Here is a 15454-nt window from a genome sequence, read left to right on the forward strand (position 1 = left end):
CCTCACAACCACTGGAGGATCCAAAGAGGAAGGAATAAAACAATAAACACTAATGAGGGAAAAGACACCCCAGCCAGCGCAGACGGAGCTGTCTCAGAGCCTGGCGCTGCCGGGGGATGTTCTGTGCCCAGAGACGCCCGTCTCCAGGGCTGCCATTCAGACACGGCTCGCCCGCATACAACGCGCTGGAGCATAGGAGGCCCTTTGTCCCCACAGGGCAGGGACTGCCAAGGCCGGGGGGTGTGGGCACCGGGCCCTGGACACGGGCAGTGCAGCTCAACAGCAAGCATGCAGGCTGGATGGGGTGCACTGAGCAACCCGGGCTTCCTGCTCCAAGGCCGAGGGCCAGGTGCTGTTCAAAGATGCCCGGTGCCCGCTACCTTCAGCCAGGGATGAACTCTCTATGCAGACCCCCAGGGGAGCAGACTCCTGGTATTTTCTCAGCCAGCAAAGTGCGCACATGGCAAAGCTGGCTGAGCACCACAGGCTGCAGCGATGGCTGGCCCCAAGGTCATGTTCCCATGGCCGAAGGGAGAGGAGGTGCATCCTGCTGTTGGCCACTGCCCTCTGGCCAGCGTCTCCTGGGCTGGATCCCTGGCACCTACGGGCCCTGCTCCCCGAGGCGCTTGCCAGGGAGGGACAAAGCGCAGCAGCCTCCTGGATACAGCATAGGCAACAAAGTGGAGCCTCTTCCCTGCTACATATTGGCACAGGTAGGACTAGCATGACTCCAGCAGGGCTAGTCCTAGACCCTGCCTCTTGCTGCAGGGCCGCAAGGCCAGCCCCTGGGCTCCAGCGTGCACCTCGCCAGCTGCCCCGGCTCCATGGTCCGCACCGCTGTGGAGGCAGCAGGCTGCGGTGAGCATGCGCTGTCCAGACACCGTTCTGCCCGTGCAGGCCAAGGAGACCTGGGCAGAAGCATCCAAGGGGGAGCCCAGCAGGAAGTGGGTCCCGTGGCAGGAGAACTGCCCGGGTCAGGGCTGAGCAAGCCGCCGAGGGGAGGTGCCGCCCGAACCCCATGAAACTGCGGCTGGGGCAGGCCATCTCCAGCACAGCCACGGCACCTGGCCAGACGCCTCGGGGTTCCCTGCCTCTCCTGCTGCCTCTCTAGGATGCTCTGGGGCAGGGGTGTGCCAACCCTCCTGGGACAGCTGCCTCACATGCCACAGAGCCCACACAGGCTCCTGGTCCTGCCTGCTCCCCAGTGGGGAAGCCTGGAACCGCTCTGCCCCAGAGACAGGGGTAGCAGCTCCCCTGCCCGCCAGCACTCCACAGCTTTCCTCTGCAACCTCGTGCCCGCAGACCTGCCCTGCAGCAACAACACCCAGACTAGTGCTCATGCAGGCGCCCAGCACATCATGCCACGCAGGAGGCACAGATCTGCAGCCCACGCCAGCAGGTTGAGAGTTTCCTGTCGTCAGGGGCAGCAGACAGCCCAGACTATCCCAGAACCAAGCCCTGATCCACCCCCCCCCGTCAGCCTCTGGCATCATCTCGGAGGGAAGGCAGAGAGCAGAGCAACCTCCCTGGGCAGAAGCAAGCATCTCACAGGACCCTTGGAGATGGGACCCAACTGGCACCTGCCCCTGCCTCCTGCCCAGGACCAGGGACTGGATACCAGGGGCTTGAGCGGACCTGGGGGCCTGCGCCTGCCTCTGCACGGAGGCCATGGCCCAAACAAGGTTGCACCGGAGCCCAACTCCCACCCCACCAGAGGAGCTTCCTGCCGTGCCGCTCCCTGCACGCGGCTCCCCACGGCCCGGTGGGCTCTGCCTGGGATGAGGTGGCGCAGAAGCAGGAGCCGAGGTTTACAAAAAAAAGTCAAATTTAATTGTACAAAGGCCAACAAATGCTCAGATTCTACCAGGGATGCAGGACGTGGGAGGGCCACTTTCCGCGCAGGAGGTAGGTTGGGGAGGTCCAGCACCCAGTAGCTGATGCACGACAAGACTCACACCGAGGAAGGCAGCCCCTAGCCACATGCCAGGCAATAAATTAATGTACACTATGTACAGAGGGTCCGAGCGGAAAGAAGCGGCACTCTGGGCGGAGGCGGATGGGTGACGATACCCCAGGCGGGGGAGGCTGACAGGCCATGGGTCTGGGTACCGGCCCCCCGTCCCGCTCCTCAGCCACACTAGAAACATCTCCATTGCCATCCTTTTCCTCGAGGGAAGCACGAGTGTCCCACAGAGTTGCGCTTCCCTGGCTGCGCCCTGGCCTGGCCAAGCAGGGCTCAGGAACATCGCCAGCTTGGCACCCTGCTCTGTAGGGAAGGGGTGGGGAGGGCGAGGGTCTATGGCATCCAGAGCAAGATCAAGACACCCCCAACCTCCCTGTAGTTCAGACCGTGGGGTCCAGAGGCTTCTCCGTGCTGGAGGAGCCACTACCAGCAGAAGGGGCCTGGTGTGTGCTCTGCGCCTCGACGCTGTTCCGAATGCCGTAGCCGAAATAGATGGCAAAGCCTGCAAGAGAGAACAGCGGCCCTGAACAGCAGCCCACAGGGATCGCTATGGCAGCTGCAGCCCACGCGCCCAATGCTCGCTTCCTCCTCCCAAGCACAACCCCTGCCCGCAGGAACCTGCCCTCCGTGGCACGGGCATGTACAAGAGCAGCTCACGAGCTCCCAGCCCGGGGCTCAGGAGGGGCTGGTGAAGCACAGATGTCCCAGCCAGGGTTGCCCAGCCTCACCCCAGGGGACCCAGATCTCTGCCCCCACCAGGCTCTCCAGCAGCAGGGCCCCACCAGGCACCTGGGCAAAGCACAGCCCCAGCAGCTCCTCTGCGCTGGGGCACAATGTCAAGACTAGTGTCAGCTGCCCCAGGCCTCACCTATGAGCATCCAGACGCCGAAGCGGGCCCAGGTCCCGGTGCTCAGCTGCATCATGAGATACACGTTGATGAAGATGCTGAAGAGCGGGAGGAGCGGCAGGCCAGGCACCTGGGGAGGAGATGCCAGGTCAGTGGGGTTGGGGGCTGGGCACCTGCCCTCATCGTGCTACAAGGCAGAGGGAGCCCCAGCACAGCCAACCAGGAGGTCAGCTCCAGGAGAGGCCCTGGGACCCAGCCACCAACAGAGCATGGCACAGCCCAGCTGTTCTTGCTGCAGCAGCCGCAGATACCAGGCAGACCCTGGCTGCGCTTACTTTGAAGGTGAGCCGGGCGCTGCTCTCTGGCTGCCTCCAGATGATGATGGTGGGGACCAGGATGATGGCGATGAGGACGATGCAGACAGCGATGCAGATCGCATTGCCACTCAGCAGCAAGTCCATGGTCTGGGCCAGAACCACGCAGAGGATGGTGATCAGCACAGCTGCAAGAGACACGGCAGGAGATGTTGAGCTGTCGGTCACTGCCTGCTCCTGCACCAGCCTGCAGCCCTGGACAGAGCCACAGCAGTGGGCAGGCCCATGATCTTCTCTGCTGGAGCTCATGGGGACATGTGCCCCTGTGCAGCCCCTGATGGCAGCTGGACCCCCTCAGAACAGGCCAGATGGAGAGCCCAGGGAGCCGTGGCCACCTGCATGCTAGCTCCCTTTTCACACCGAGACAGAGCCCCTTCCTCCCAAAGCCAGGCTGGGTCCCCTCCCATTTCCCATTCCCCCTCCTGGGTGCCGCTGGATGCAGCTCCCGGCGTCCTCACCGATGACCGACGTGCTGATGTAGACGATCCGCCCGGACAGGTTGGTGGGTATCTTGCAGCGGGGGTTGATGAGGCTGCGCAGGCTGCACTCCTCTTTCAGCTCAGCAGTGATCATGTCCGGGTCCATGATCGCCTTCTCCTCCTCCTGCCTGTGCAGATCCACCATCTCCATGCCCTTTGAGACGCTCAGCTGGTTCTCCTGGTACCTGGACAGGACGCACACCAGTGGGTGGCTGTCTTAGGGCAGACCCCGCAACACAGACTCGGTTCCCCAGTGTCCCCCCATGTGCCCACACCCACCTGGGACTGCCCAGCCAAGAGCCCCACAGTCCATGCTGCAGCCCACCCCAGCACAGGGCAGTCCCCAGCCTGTTGCTCTCGGGCTGCCTGCCCCAGCACCATTCTCACGGGTGCAGGGGGAATTCATGCAAGGGGGATGTTACTAGTCCGAATCTATCCAGCCTTACCCATGAGACCAGCACACAGCCCCCAGCCCTTCTCTCTGAGTGACACCGGGGGGCACCCAAACCTCAGCTGCAACCTCCCTGGAGATGGTAAGCCCACTCCTACCCTGCGGCGGGGCCAGCCCCAGCTGTTATAATCCACCCCAGCATCATCCTCTGTCTGATGGGAGTCCCTACACCTGGCCCTGCCCCCCAGGACCATTCATTTCCAGGCACATGGCTGCCACATGCCCAGGCTGCGAGGCTGGGGTGCAGGGCCATGCACCCCACGCAGAAGGGGAGCACTGCAGGCAGGCACCTACCTGAGGATGAGCACACACACGGCAACCAGGGAGTAGGCCAGCAGCGTGCCGATTGACATGAGGTCTACCAGGTCCTTCAGCTCAAACAGGAAGGCCATCAGGGCTGCACACACAAGCATGAGGGTTAGACCGGTTGTGGGCTCACATCAAAGGGGGGCGAGGTGCAGGCACAGACTGGGAGGAGACAGAGCCTCTTACCAGCAACGATCCCTGACATGACAGTGGCCATCAGGGGTGTCTTTGTCCGTGTGTGCACCATGGAGAGGAACCGGAACAGCAGCCCGTCCTCGGCCATGGCGTAGATCACCCGCGGCATGGGGAACATGGAGCCTAGCAGGCTGCGGGGAGAAGAGGGGGTTGCCCCCGTCAGCGGTCACCACCCCTGCCCATCACTGCACCAACCGGTCGCTGACCTGCCTGCAGCCTCTGAGGCTGCAACGTGAAAGATTGGCCGATCCTCTACCCCCAGGGGCATCAACACCACAAAGTCCGTGGGGAAGCACCCTGGACCCGCCACTAGCACTCAATTGCCCCCGATGTCCTTATCCTCCAAGGACATGTCCAACCCCTTGGTGAATCTGGCTGAACTCTCAGCTCCCACCACACCTGGTGGCCACGAGACCACCCTTTAATGCCATGCTGGGTGAAAAAGCTTCCTTGCTAGAGAGGAGGCTGCTGTTGCCCCATTGCAAGGTGTCTCTCCCCTCTGGGGAGCTCTGGGAGCCAGGGCAGGGCCAGGCCAGGCCTGCATGTGCCAGCTGACCCTCTGTGGAGTCAGATCTGGCTCCTGCCCAGAACGCACATGTTAACAAGGTGCTGGCAGGAACACTAGGAGCTCTGGCCGTGGGTCCATCTCGAACGAGGGACCAGCCAGGGATGGGCGGAGGGGGCAGCTCCTCCTGGAGCACAGGGCTGACAAGCACACCCAGCGCCCCATAGCACTGGCAGGGGCCTGGGGCCCAGCACCATGTCACATGAAAGCGTGACCTTGGGGGCTAGTGCTCCAGTGGGGAGGCATGCACGCTGCATGTGCCTCACCCCACGGGGCTGGCTGCCTGCTCTCCCCCGCCGGGGCCACAGCGCAGGTCGTGGGGGCTGCAGGTACTGGTTTTAGGGCCATGGCTGGTCTAACCGAGTCGGGTGCAACTGCTGTTGGACCATGAGAGAAAGCTTCTCCCTAGCCAGCCAGCCCTCCCGTGGATCCCCACTGGCGTGGCACAACCAGCCCCATGCACCCCCCAGGGCTCCAGATGGCCAAGCCCCAGGCCTCACCTGGTGGAGAGTGCACAGAGGGACCCGACGGCGACAACGTAGCGGGCTGGCTCCCAGCCCACGGCTTTGAAGGCCTCCGGCAGGGGACTCTCCTTGTTGAGGAGGTAGTAGGGCACCATGAGGGTCAGAGCAGCGGAGACCCCGAAGTAGGCCACAAAGCAGATCAGCAGAGACACGATGATCCCGATGGGGATGGACCGCTGCGGGTTCTTGGCCTCCTCGCCTGCGGAGGGGAGCGGGGGAAGCGTCAGCCCAGCCTGGCCTTGCCCTCGCACCCCCAGGGCCAGGCGGCAGGGCCCAAAACCAGGGCCAGGAGCTCCAGGTGAGCAGGTTTCTCTGGAGCTTGGCAGTGGCATTGCTTTCCCCACCCAGACAGCGTCTAAATGACAGAGTCCAGCTCCAGGATTCAGTGGCCGCGACACCAAGCAGGCAGAGGCCACTCCTGGGAGGAGGATATCACCCCCTGGGGAGCACCCCATGTTTGGTGCTTCGTGGACTGTGGGCAGTGCAGGGAAGACCCCTCACCCCGGCTCCCCGCAGAGCCTCCGCGATGCTGCTTTACCTGTCGTGGCGATGCAGTCGAAACCCACAAAGGCGTAGAAGCACGTGGCGGCTCCAGAGAGGATCCCTTGGAACCCAAAGGGCACAAACCCCCCCGAGCCCAGGGGGCCAATGCTGAAAGGGAAAGAGCCTGGTCAGCACCGCAGCATCTCCGCCAGCATCAACCCTGTCCGTCTGCAGGGGCAGGACCAGCCCAAGGCCCATCTGCACCGATGCCACCATCGAGAGAATTTGGCTAGTGCCAGCATCTGCATGCAGCTACGCTGCTGGCAGTGGGCAGGTGCCAGGCAGCCCTGCTGTCCAGAGCAGACAGGCCATGCTGCCCCGACCCCAGGGCTCAGGACCTGGGTGTGAGATGGGCAGCTCCGAGCAAAGCCAGCCCCACACCTGGTCGCGGCCAGCTGTGGAAAGGCCAGCGGGCAGTCCCTGTAGGACGGGGCATGGGCAGAGTGCTCCTCACCTGGCATCCTCATTGCTGGCTTTGACTGTGTCATTAAAATAGTCATCCTTGGAGAGCTGCCAGTTCTTGACGTCCCCCTTCACGAAGCCGGAGATGATGACGAAGCTCAGGACCACCAGGTTCACGGCAGTGAAAATTTTATTCACTAGGGCTGACTCGCTCACCCCGAATGCCAGCAGGCCTGAGGAAGCAAGACACAGAGCTGGCACCAGAGGGACAAGGCTGCCCCCACCCCTTCACCCAGGCGCCCGCCAGCTCCCAGCTCCAGCACTCACCCGTGAGCAGGAAGACCAGGATCAAGGCAAAGAAGTCTGGGTGCTCGGTGAAGACACCCCCCACGCTGCCCATGGAGGTGTGGTTCTTGAAGAAGACCGAGATGTGGTTGCCAATGATGTTGTCGAAAGCCGAGCTCCACGCTCGGGCTACACTGGCCGTTCCTGGGGACCGAGAGGGAAGTCGCCGTCAGTCCAGAGAGCCTCTGCCCCTTCCCCCTGGGGCAGGTCACCAGACAGCCCTACTCCCACAGCCCACGCAGCTCCCTTGCACTGCGTGGCCACCGGACCTGGAGACTGCAAATGCCACCCACAGCCCTTGGCCCACACAGCCCCGTGCCACCCCCGTGGTGCAGCCAGCAAGCTCAGGCCCAGAGCCGCGCGGCAGCTGGGCTGCGGTGCACGCACCTATGACGTAGGAGAGGATGAGGTTCCAGCCGGTCGTGAAGGCCCAGATCTCCCCCACGGTGACAAAGCTGTAGAGATAGGCAGAGCCTGTCTTCGGCACCCGGGCCCCGAACTCCGCGTAGCAGAGCCCGGCCAGCACAGACGACAGCGCCGCGACGAGGAAGCAGAGGACGATCGAGGGGCCGGCCTTCTCCTTGGCCACCTCCCCGGCCAGCACGTACACCCCAGCGCCCAGCGTGCTGCCTACTCCCAGGGCAATCAGGTCCAGGGTGGAGAGGCAGCGGGCAAACCGCGTCTCGTCAGAGCTGAGATCCAGGACGCGGCGGCGGATCAGCTTCCTCCCAAAGCTGGCCATTTTTGTCTGAAACATCTTCTCCGCTGGCAGGAGGCGTCAGACTACTCGCAGCACCTGGAAGAAAGGCAAACGCAGCCTCGTCAGGACAGTCCCAGGTCCACCTAGAGACCGCAGGGAGCTCGCGCGCCAGGCGAGTCAAGGGAGAGAAGAGCACCCAGGGGCCCCAGGACAGCTACTGCCCAGCGAGGAAACTCCCAGGCTCCATGAGAGCCCTCCAGCAGACCCCACCGGGCTGAGAGCTACCTGGCTGCAGGGCAGAGCAGAGCGGTTTGCTTTCCAGCTCTCCACCCATGACCGGCATTCCCTGCACAGAGCGCAGGCCGTGGGAAGAACCCCGAGCAGGCTGTGATCTGCGATTCCTGGGAGGACGAGCCCAGCGCCGTTTGTGATGGCAACCAGGGGCTCCACACAACTGTGCGCCCCACCCTGCTCGGGGCTGCAGGGAGGTGCTGGGACCTGTTCGCCGTCTGACACTTCCTACGCAGCCAGGCACAACTTGGCCTGGACTCGACTCCATGCCGACTCTTATGGAGCTTTGGGGCATGAGCGTCCCAGGATGTTCTGCCAGGGCGAACAGATAATTGGCGTGGGTGAGTCACCAGGTAGCAGAAGCGCCCGGACCTGCATCGGCGCCTGCATCCCATTCCCAAGACACTTGCACGCGCAAGTGCAGCGTGTGAATGTAGCTCTGCCCCCAGCACCAAGCCCTCCTGGCTGCCCACGTGCTACAGGCATGGGATCATGGTGCCACGTTGCCTGCCTGCCCCAGCTTTGGGCCTGGGCAGCTCCTGGCCTGCATGGCAGCCACCGGTATGAGCACAGCCCCAAGTGCCCAGAGCTCACTGGCCAGGCCTTGCACGCAGACAGCCTGCTCAGCTGACCCCCTGGCCGGATCGGCATTCACCACCAATGTCCATGCGGGGCAAGCGGGGCACAAGCAGAGTCATGGTGAGTGGGAGACCTGTGACCAGAGAAAGCAGACAGCACAGAATTTAGTCCCTTTCCTGCACGCTCCGAACAGTCTCTGCCTTTTCTCCTCTCGCTCTGGAGGCAGCAAGACACACGCGGCGCTTCGGCACTCCACGCGGACGGCTGGAATTTCCTGGCTCCAGCTGCCAGACTTCCCTGTTTTGTATCCCGTTTCCCGTGCCACGGGGCGCAGTGGGGACCTAGCACTGACAAGCCAGACAGCCCGAGCGATGCCTCCAAGCAGAGAGCAAGCCTGTCCCTGGGCATGCGCACCCTCCCCCTCCCCCTCCAACACCAAAGCCCACCGGCATCTCTCAAACCACCTCCCCCGGTCGGCTTCCACAGATCAAAGCATCCCACACAGGCAAGGCAGAGAGATGGACCCGGGAAGGCAATCACAAAACGGCCACGCTAATCTTCAGGATTCACACAACACCACCGGCTCCTCACACACCGGCACTGAGCAGGTGTTTTATGGAGAGAGGGTTTCCAAACAACTCTACCAGCTTAGCAACAGCAGGACACGCCGAATGACCACTGGCAGCAAGACACCCCGGTGCAAACCCAAGAGGCTGCTTTCCCCAGGCCATGTCACCGCAGCTCGCCAGTCCAGCTGGATCGAGAGCCAGAGACAGACACGCTGCTGCGAGCTCCCTGCCTCTCCCACCCCAGCCTAGCTGCTGCAAAGCCTCACATGCACCAGCCCTCAGCGCTAGCTCCCCCACCCCACCCAGCTTCACATCCTCAGCTCCACACCTGCCGCCTGGAGAAGTGGATGCAAGTGCCTCCGGCTCTCCCGTCACAGGCACGTGCACTGCGCTGTCTGGTGCACACAAAAAAGCCCAATCATTTGCTGCCTCTCCAGGGCACTCCAGATGTGCAAGAGTTGTTCTGGTATGATACAGGGCCAGCCACATGCCAATTAGGCTCATGCCCTTCCCTCCACACGTGGGGATGCCCATGGGCAGTACATCTGGGATCCTCCGCTAGGTCACCATCAGCTGCCAAGCCACCAGCTAAGCCAGTGCCTGGGAGGAATCCCAGCAGCGACTCCCAGAACTAGAGATTCACCCCAGGCTTGATGCTTGCTGCTGGGCCCCGGGTAAAGGTGTGTCCATTTTGCATTACTTGTGCTTTTGGCCGTGCCCTGTGGAGCAGCAGAAGCGCAGGCATTACAGCCTGTACTGCTGAGCCCAGAGAGGCGCATTGCTGGGACCAGGGTATAAAGGAGCTGATTAAAGGCTTCGAGGACTGATTTGTGTCTGCAGAGCTAAGCTAACCCAGCCCCACTACAGCTGGCAGTGCCAGGGAACGGCTCTGGGCACCATGTGGCCCATGCAGCGGGGAATCCAGCACTAGCCTGGGAAGGGCTGATGCCATGTGCTGAGGGACAGCAGCGACGCCACCACTGGAGTGTGCCCAAGGGCAGCCCTCTTGGTAGCGTCGTGGGGAGCAAGGAGGCACGTTCTGGGCAAGTTTTGCCCTCCACTGCTAAGAGATGCGATTCAGGCAGTCCCAAGCACACCCTGCTCAGTAGCTTCCACCCACACGGAAGAAGTCCTGTCTAGACACCACAGCAACAGCTTGATTGGCATTTTGCTGCGTGAACTGCTGCCTTGGGGTGCTTTGGGCCCATGAGCCGCCAGCCCCGTCTCTGGAGCAGGCTACTGAGGCCAGGAACAAAGCCATCCTCCTCTCCACCCTGCCGAAATCCGCTGCCCCCTGCGATCACGCGGGCGGCGTGCCGACAGCCCTCCTCCTGGAGCGCACAGGCAGAACCCACATCCAGTGCCACGTAGTGAAAGCAGCCGAAAAGCCCCTCCCCAGCCTCAGGCTGTCAGCAAGAGCTGGGCCAGGAAACACTGCAGCAGAGTATAAGCAGCTCAGGAGGTCTTAGCGTGCCGGAATAGGAAGCTTTACACACGCAGGCGAAGCACACGCCTGATGCAGCACACAGGGGCCTTCGAGAGGCCGACAACCTGGCACAGGTCTGGGCAGAGAAGTCTCTAGGTCGCCCCCCAATGCTGGCAGCATCTGCCCGGGCTGGACTGGACTGGACTGGACTGTCCATCCATTAGTTCTCCCCGACCCGAGCAGCAGCTGCCTGCCTGCTGCCAAGCCTGTCTGCCCGGACAGTCAGCGCTACCCCCAGGGCCGGCCCTGCCACACGCTCTGGAGAAGCTTGTGCAGTAACTTGTGGGGAGCGCCAGGGTCCCTGGCATCCATCCTGTCCCCGGCCCCAGGCGGGAGTGCAGGCACACAGCAAGAGCTGCTGCTCCCAGGGTAATGAATTGAGCAGACCAGCTCCTCGCAGGAGGCCCAGCTGCTCCCTCAAACCTTCGCTGTCTATTAAAAGCCAATAAATGACTCCTGGGGCCAGAGGAGAAGGTCCAGTTTGTTCCTCTCCTGCCTCATTGCCCGAAACGGCATGGCCAGAAGCGGGCTGCTCTCTCCAGCGCCGCGCAGCCTGGGCGACAGCCTGAGAGTGGGAGCACCTGCCGTGACTGACGGTGACAAGACCCACCTTGTGCCCTGCGGTGCCCAGCGCTCCCTCCATCAGCGCCGTGTGTCTGGCCCCACCGGCCCTGCTGTCAGACATGGCAGCACTGTCACGGCTCCTGCCCGCGTGCGCAGGGACCGCGATGCCCCTGGCAGCCCGCAGCGTCTCCTGTCACGGTGTCCGGCTCCCGATGGGGCTCCCAGTAGGGCACCGCAACAGAGAGCTGTCCGGGCCAGGCATCCCCGGAGGTGGGGTTCAGAGGGTGCGATCCACGCGCCACAACAGAGCCCTGCTGTGGAGAGGGCAGCAGAGGGGACCTGGCCAGGCAGCAGCTGGAGGCGAGGGAGCCCTCGCTCCTCTAGCCACGTCCGTCCATCCCTGGCTGCTACTACCCTTGCTTCCACGTCCCCTCGGCCAGCCGGGGAGACCACGGGCTCCGCACCCAGCAGCGTCCTGCCCGCGTGGGGACAGGTCCCTGCCCGCAGGTGCGTGGCCGCTCTCAGCAGTCCTGCCTACGCCGCCCCCGGGAAGCGCCTGGCCCTGGCACAGCGGGCCCAGGGAGCGGGCAGACCCGCCGCCCCTGCTCTGCCCGCGCCCAGCGGCCTGGAAGCGGGCTCCGCTGCCTTCCCTGCCCCTGCACGACGGGCCCTCAACCGCCGGCCAGCGGCGAAGGCCGAGACGGGTCCGGCGGCGGCCGGGCAGTGCCCGCGGAGCAGCTGCTCGCAGCCTGGCTGGCGCACGCGGTCGTCGCAGCCCGGCTTCCGCGCCCGCCACCCCGCCCGATCCCCGCCACGGCACTCGCCGCCCCGACGTGGGGCAGAGCCGGGGCCGGGCGCCGTCCCGCGGAGGGGGGGGCGGCGGGGCGCGGGGCCGGCCGGGCTGGCGGAGCAGACGCCGGTGCCCGGTGCGCGGTGGCCGGGGCTCGGGGGAGACGGGGCGGGCTCCGTCAGGGTCGGGCTGGGGCGCTCCGGCTCCCGCGGGCAGCGCTCCGACCCGGCCCGGCCCGGCCCGGCCTCGGCGCGCACACGCGGGGGCGGCCCCGGCCAGCCCCGCCCGCCCGCCCCAGCCGGCTGATGCAACCGCGGGTCCCGCTTGCGCGTCCGGCCACAGCCCCCGGCACAGCCCCCGGCCGGAGCCCCGACCCCGGCCCCGGCCGCACCCCGCGGGCACTCACCGCGTGGGCCGGGTCGCGTGGGGCCGGGTCGCGTGGGGCCGAGCGGGAGGAGGCGGCGGCGGCGGCGGCGGCGGCGGTGGTGGCAGGGTGAATGAAGCGGAGCCCTCCCGCCCGCGGCTCTTATAGCCAGGCCGAGCGCCGCCCCGGACCCGCCTCCGCCTCCACCGCCGCGTTCACCCTGGAGCCGAGCGACGGCCGCGCCGGGGAGGGAGGGAGGGAGGGAGGGCGGCAGGCGGCGGAGCCGGGCGGGCGCAGGGCACGTCCCCCGGGGCTCCCCGGCCCCCCGGCCCGGCCCCGGAGCCGAGACGCGGCTGGCAGCGCGCTGCCCAGCCCGTGCGAGCGCCCCGTCCCGCAGGGCAGCCCCTTCCCGCGGCGCGGCCCCCCGGCTCCCGCAACCCCGGCCCGGCCACGGCGCGGCCCCAGCGCTCGGGGCGTAACACCCGGGCCCGGCCTGGCCCAGGGCTGAAGAGCCGCCAGCACGGGGACGGGGCGCGAGCAGGGGCCTGCCCAGGCACCGAAGCCAAGGGGCACCAACAGGGTGTGGGACGGAGCGGCGAGCGGCGTGTTTGGGGGTGCAGGGACAGGCGGCGCTGTGTTGTGTGCACTCCCGGCCAGGCACGGGGCGAGGGCAGTGTACCCTCCGGATCTGTGCACGGGGCGAGGGCGGTGCACCCTCCAGATCTGTGCACAGGGCGAGGGCAGTGCACCCTCTGGATCTGTGCAGGGGGCGAGGGCGGTGCACCCTCTGGATCTGTGCAGGGGGCGAGGGCAGGCTGCAGCTGCGGGCTTTGACCCGGGCACCAGGCTTCATTGCTGTGTCACTGACAGTGGGGCAGGTACCGCGGCCCTCAGCACAGCCTGGGCCTGGCGCTGGCATCTCCAGAGCGATGGCATGTGGAGCCTGGGACACCGCAACTCCCGGCATTTCCCACTCACCAGACAGTGGCTCATGAGACTGCGCAGGGGATGCGCGAGGCACAGGAAGAGCCTGCAACCCCGGGCAGTCTGGGCCCTGACTCAAGCAGATGTGGACACAGGGCACAGTCCCACCCTCCCACAGCCTGGAAAGTCCACGCTGAGCATGTGGCTCCTGAGGGATTGGGTCAGACTCGCTGTCCCGCGCCAGGGCTGGACCAGTGCCCAGCCCGCCAGCCCCAGTGCAAGCAGTGTCCTGGTGTCCTCAGCCCTGCGGGGCAGAGCAGCCTGTTTGGAGCCAAGCCTGCATCCGGGAGCCAGATGCTGGCCCTTCCCCCCTGCTGGCTGCAGCCACCCATGCTTGGCCACGCTCCAGCGCTGGGTCCTGGGGCTGGCTGTGCTGGAGCAGGGTGCTGGCCCGTCAGGGTCCCTGGCACCCTGCAGGAAGCAGCAGCAGGGCAGCTGTGTGGAAACACGAGCCGGGTGCGGGTTCCTGTAAAGGAAGTGCGAGCCCCACGCAGCCTAGGTAAAACGGAAACTCCGAGACGCAGCCCAGGAGGTGACGCAGTCTCACTCTTACGCTCCGGGAGAGGCACGGATGATGAAAGCCTGGCCTTGGCCTGGCACTGGGAGGCCTCTCGCTCACAGCTCTGGGGAAGGAAGTCAGCCAGAGCCATGGGACACACTGCCCTTAGCTGCAGGGCAGCAGCACGGCTGGGCACACGCGGTGCTGTCCATGCTGGAAGTGCCCACCCTGCATGGGACCCACGGCAGAGGCAGCTGTTTGCCCTCCCACGACCCCCCAGGCTCCAGAAGGGGAGTGCCGAGCTGGGCAGTGTCACCTGGAAAGAGACACACACAGACATGGTGCAAAGTCCCCTGGGCTAGGCCTGCCCTGCGCCCCCCTCTCCCAGGTCAGCACGCCTGGCTGCAGGTGGTGTAGCAAAAAGCCCCCTTTTCCTCTTGCCTGCAGTTGCTCTCCCCTCCTTGGATATGTTTTTCCTCTTCTACCTTTTCTTCCTTCCTCTTTCTTTCACTTTAAGATAAGGAATTGTGTTTTAAAATGTGTATGTGTGGATTTTGTATCTCCCCTTGTATTTTGGTATTTTTATCTATGTGTGCGCCATGGCATTACTTTTGTAGCTTATATTTTGTACTCCTCACCTTTCAACTAAATGTGTTTAGTTTACTTTTCATTCCATCCAGGAAGAGCACACACCAACTGCCAAAGCTTCCTTAGCCTGACAAAGGGTTTTTGAACCCAAAAGCTTGCTTAATAACCATTCTCCAACCATTTGGGTTGGTCTAATAAAAGATATCAAATTCACCCAAGGAACCTTGTCTGCCTTTAGTTTCATAAGTAACTTATACATTGTAACAATGTTAACAAGGGCAGGAGCTTCCCTGTATCAGGCTGGCCCCTGAAAGGAGTAAATCAGTGATTGAATGTGTAACACAGTAGCAGGCAGTAATTGACACCTAAGGAAGCTGCAGATCAACCAAGGGAAGAACTCAATAGAAGACAATATAGCAACCAGGACATCTCTAAACTTCACTGTTCAAGGGCTAGAAGCCCTGGCCTGAGCTAATCAACGCCAGGGACCAACTTTGGGGATGAATATCTCCAGATTGGCCACTCCCAGAGCCCTATTCTAAATTCATCAATGGACTCCCAAACCTGCATGTACATGCGGACGACCCCTGGGGCTGACAGATGCCATCCAGTAGCCACCAAAGGGGAAGTCCCACGAGGGTCAATGACCCCTGGATTGGGCAAACCTGAAAACTGGGGAGTCACCAAAGTCTGCCAGGGACAGATAAAAAAGCAGTGAAAAGTGACCCTCAGCGGCGCCCTCTTGATCTCCAACTTGACCAGCACCCGCCCTGTCCAGCCAGAAGGACCAGCCTGCAACCCCCTTCTGGAAGATAACACCACGCTGGAAGAAGCCTCAACGGCAGACTCCAGCGCCTGTGGGATAGCTATACCTGACTCTGTAGCTTGCTGCTGTGTGTGTGTGGGGGGGGACCAGCCCCAAGGTTTCTGATTTAACTTCATTACAGTGCTTCAATCTGCCTAATAAACCAGAATTTTAAGGATCCCGAGCTGGACATTTGTAGCCAACAGTGGGGCCGGGGAGAGAGGGCCGTGGCTCCCAGCCC

At 63.7% G+C, this 15454-nt stretch overlaps 1 protein-coding gene across 1 annotated transcript; it reads right to left on the reverse strand.

The window, feature by feature from the left end:
* Positions 1-1807: 1807 nt before the first annotated feature.
* Positions 1808-12486, reverse strand: SLC7A3 (solute carrier family 7 member 3). The gene is made up of 12 exons (XM_059732941.1): positions 12380-12486; positions 7382-7790; positions 6977-7138; positions 6702-6882; positions 6243-6355; positions 5681-5903; positions 4607-4746; positions 4409-4511; positions 3643-3848; positions 3146-3312; positions 2832-2940; positions 1808-2465 (listed from the first exon to the last, which is right to left on the reverse strand). Exons 2-12 carry the CDS (start codon positions 7749-7751, stop codon positions 2344-2346), a joined length of 1896 nt encoding a protein of 631 aa, XP_059588924.1. The 5' UTR covers positions 7752-7790; positions 12380-12486; the 3' UTR covers positions 1808-2343.
* Positions 12487-15454: the final 2968 nt, after the last annotated feature.

Source organism: Alligator mississippiensis, chromosome 8 (assembly GCF_030867095.1).
Source record: "Alligator mississippiensis isolate rAllMis1 chromosome 8, rAllMis1, whole genome shotgun sequence".
Lineage (NCBI taxonomy): Eukaryota > Metazoa > Chordata > Crocodylia > Alligatoridae > Alligator > Alligator mississippiensis.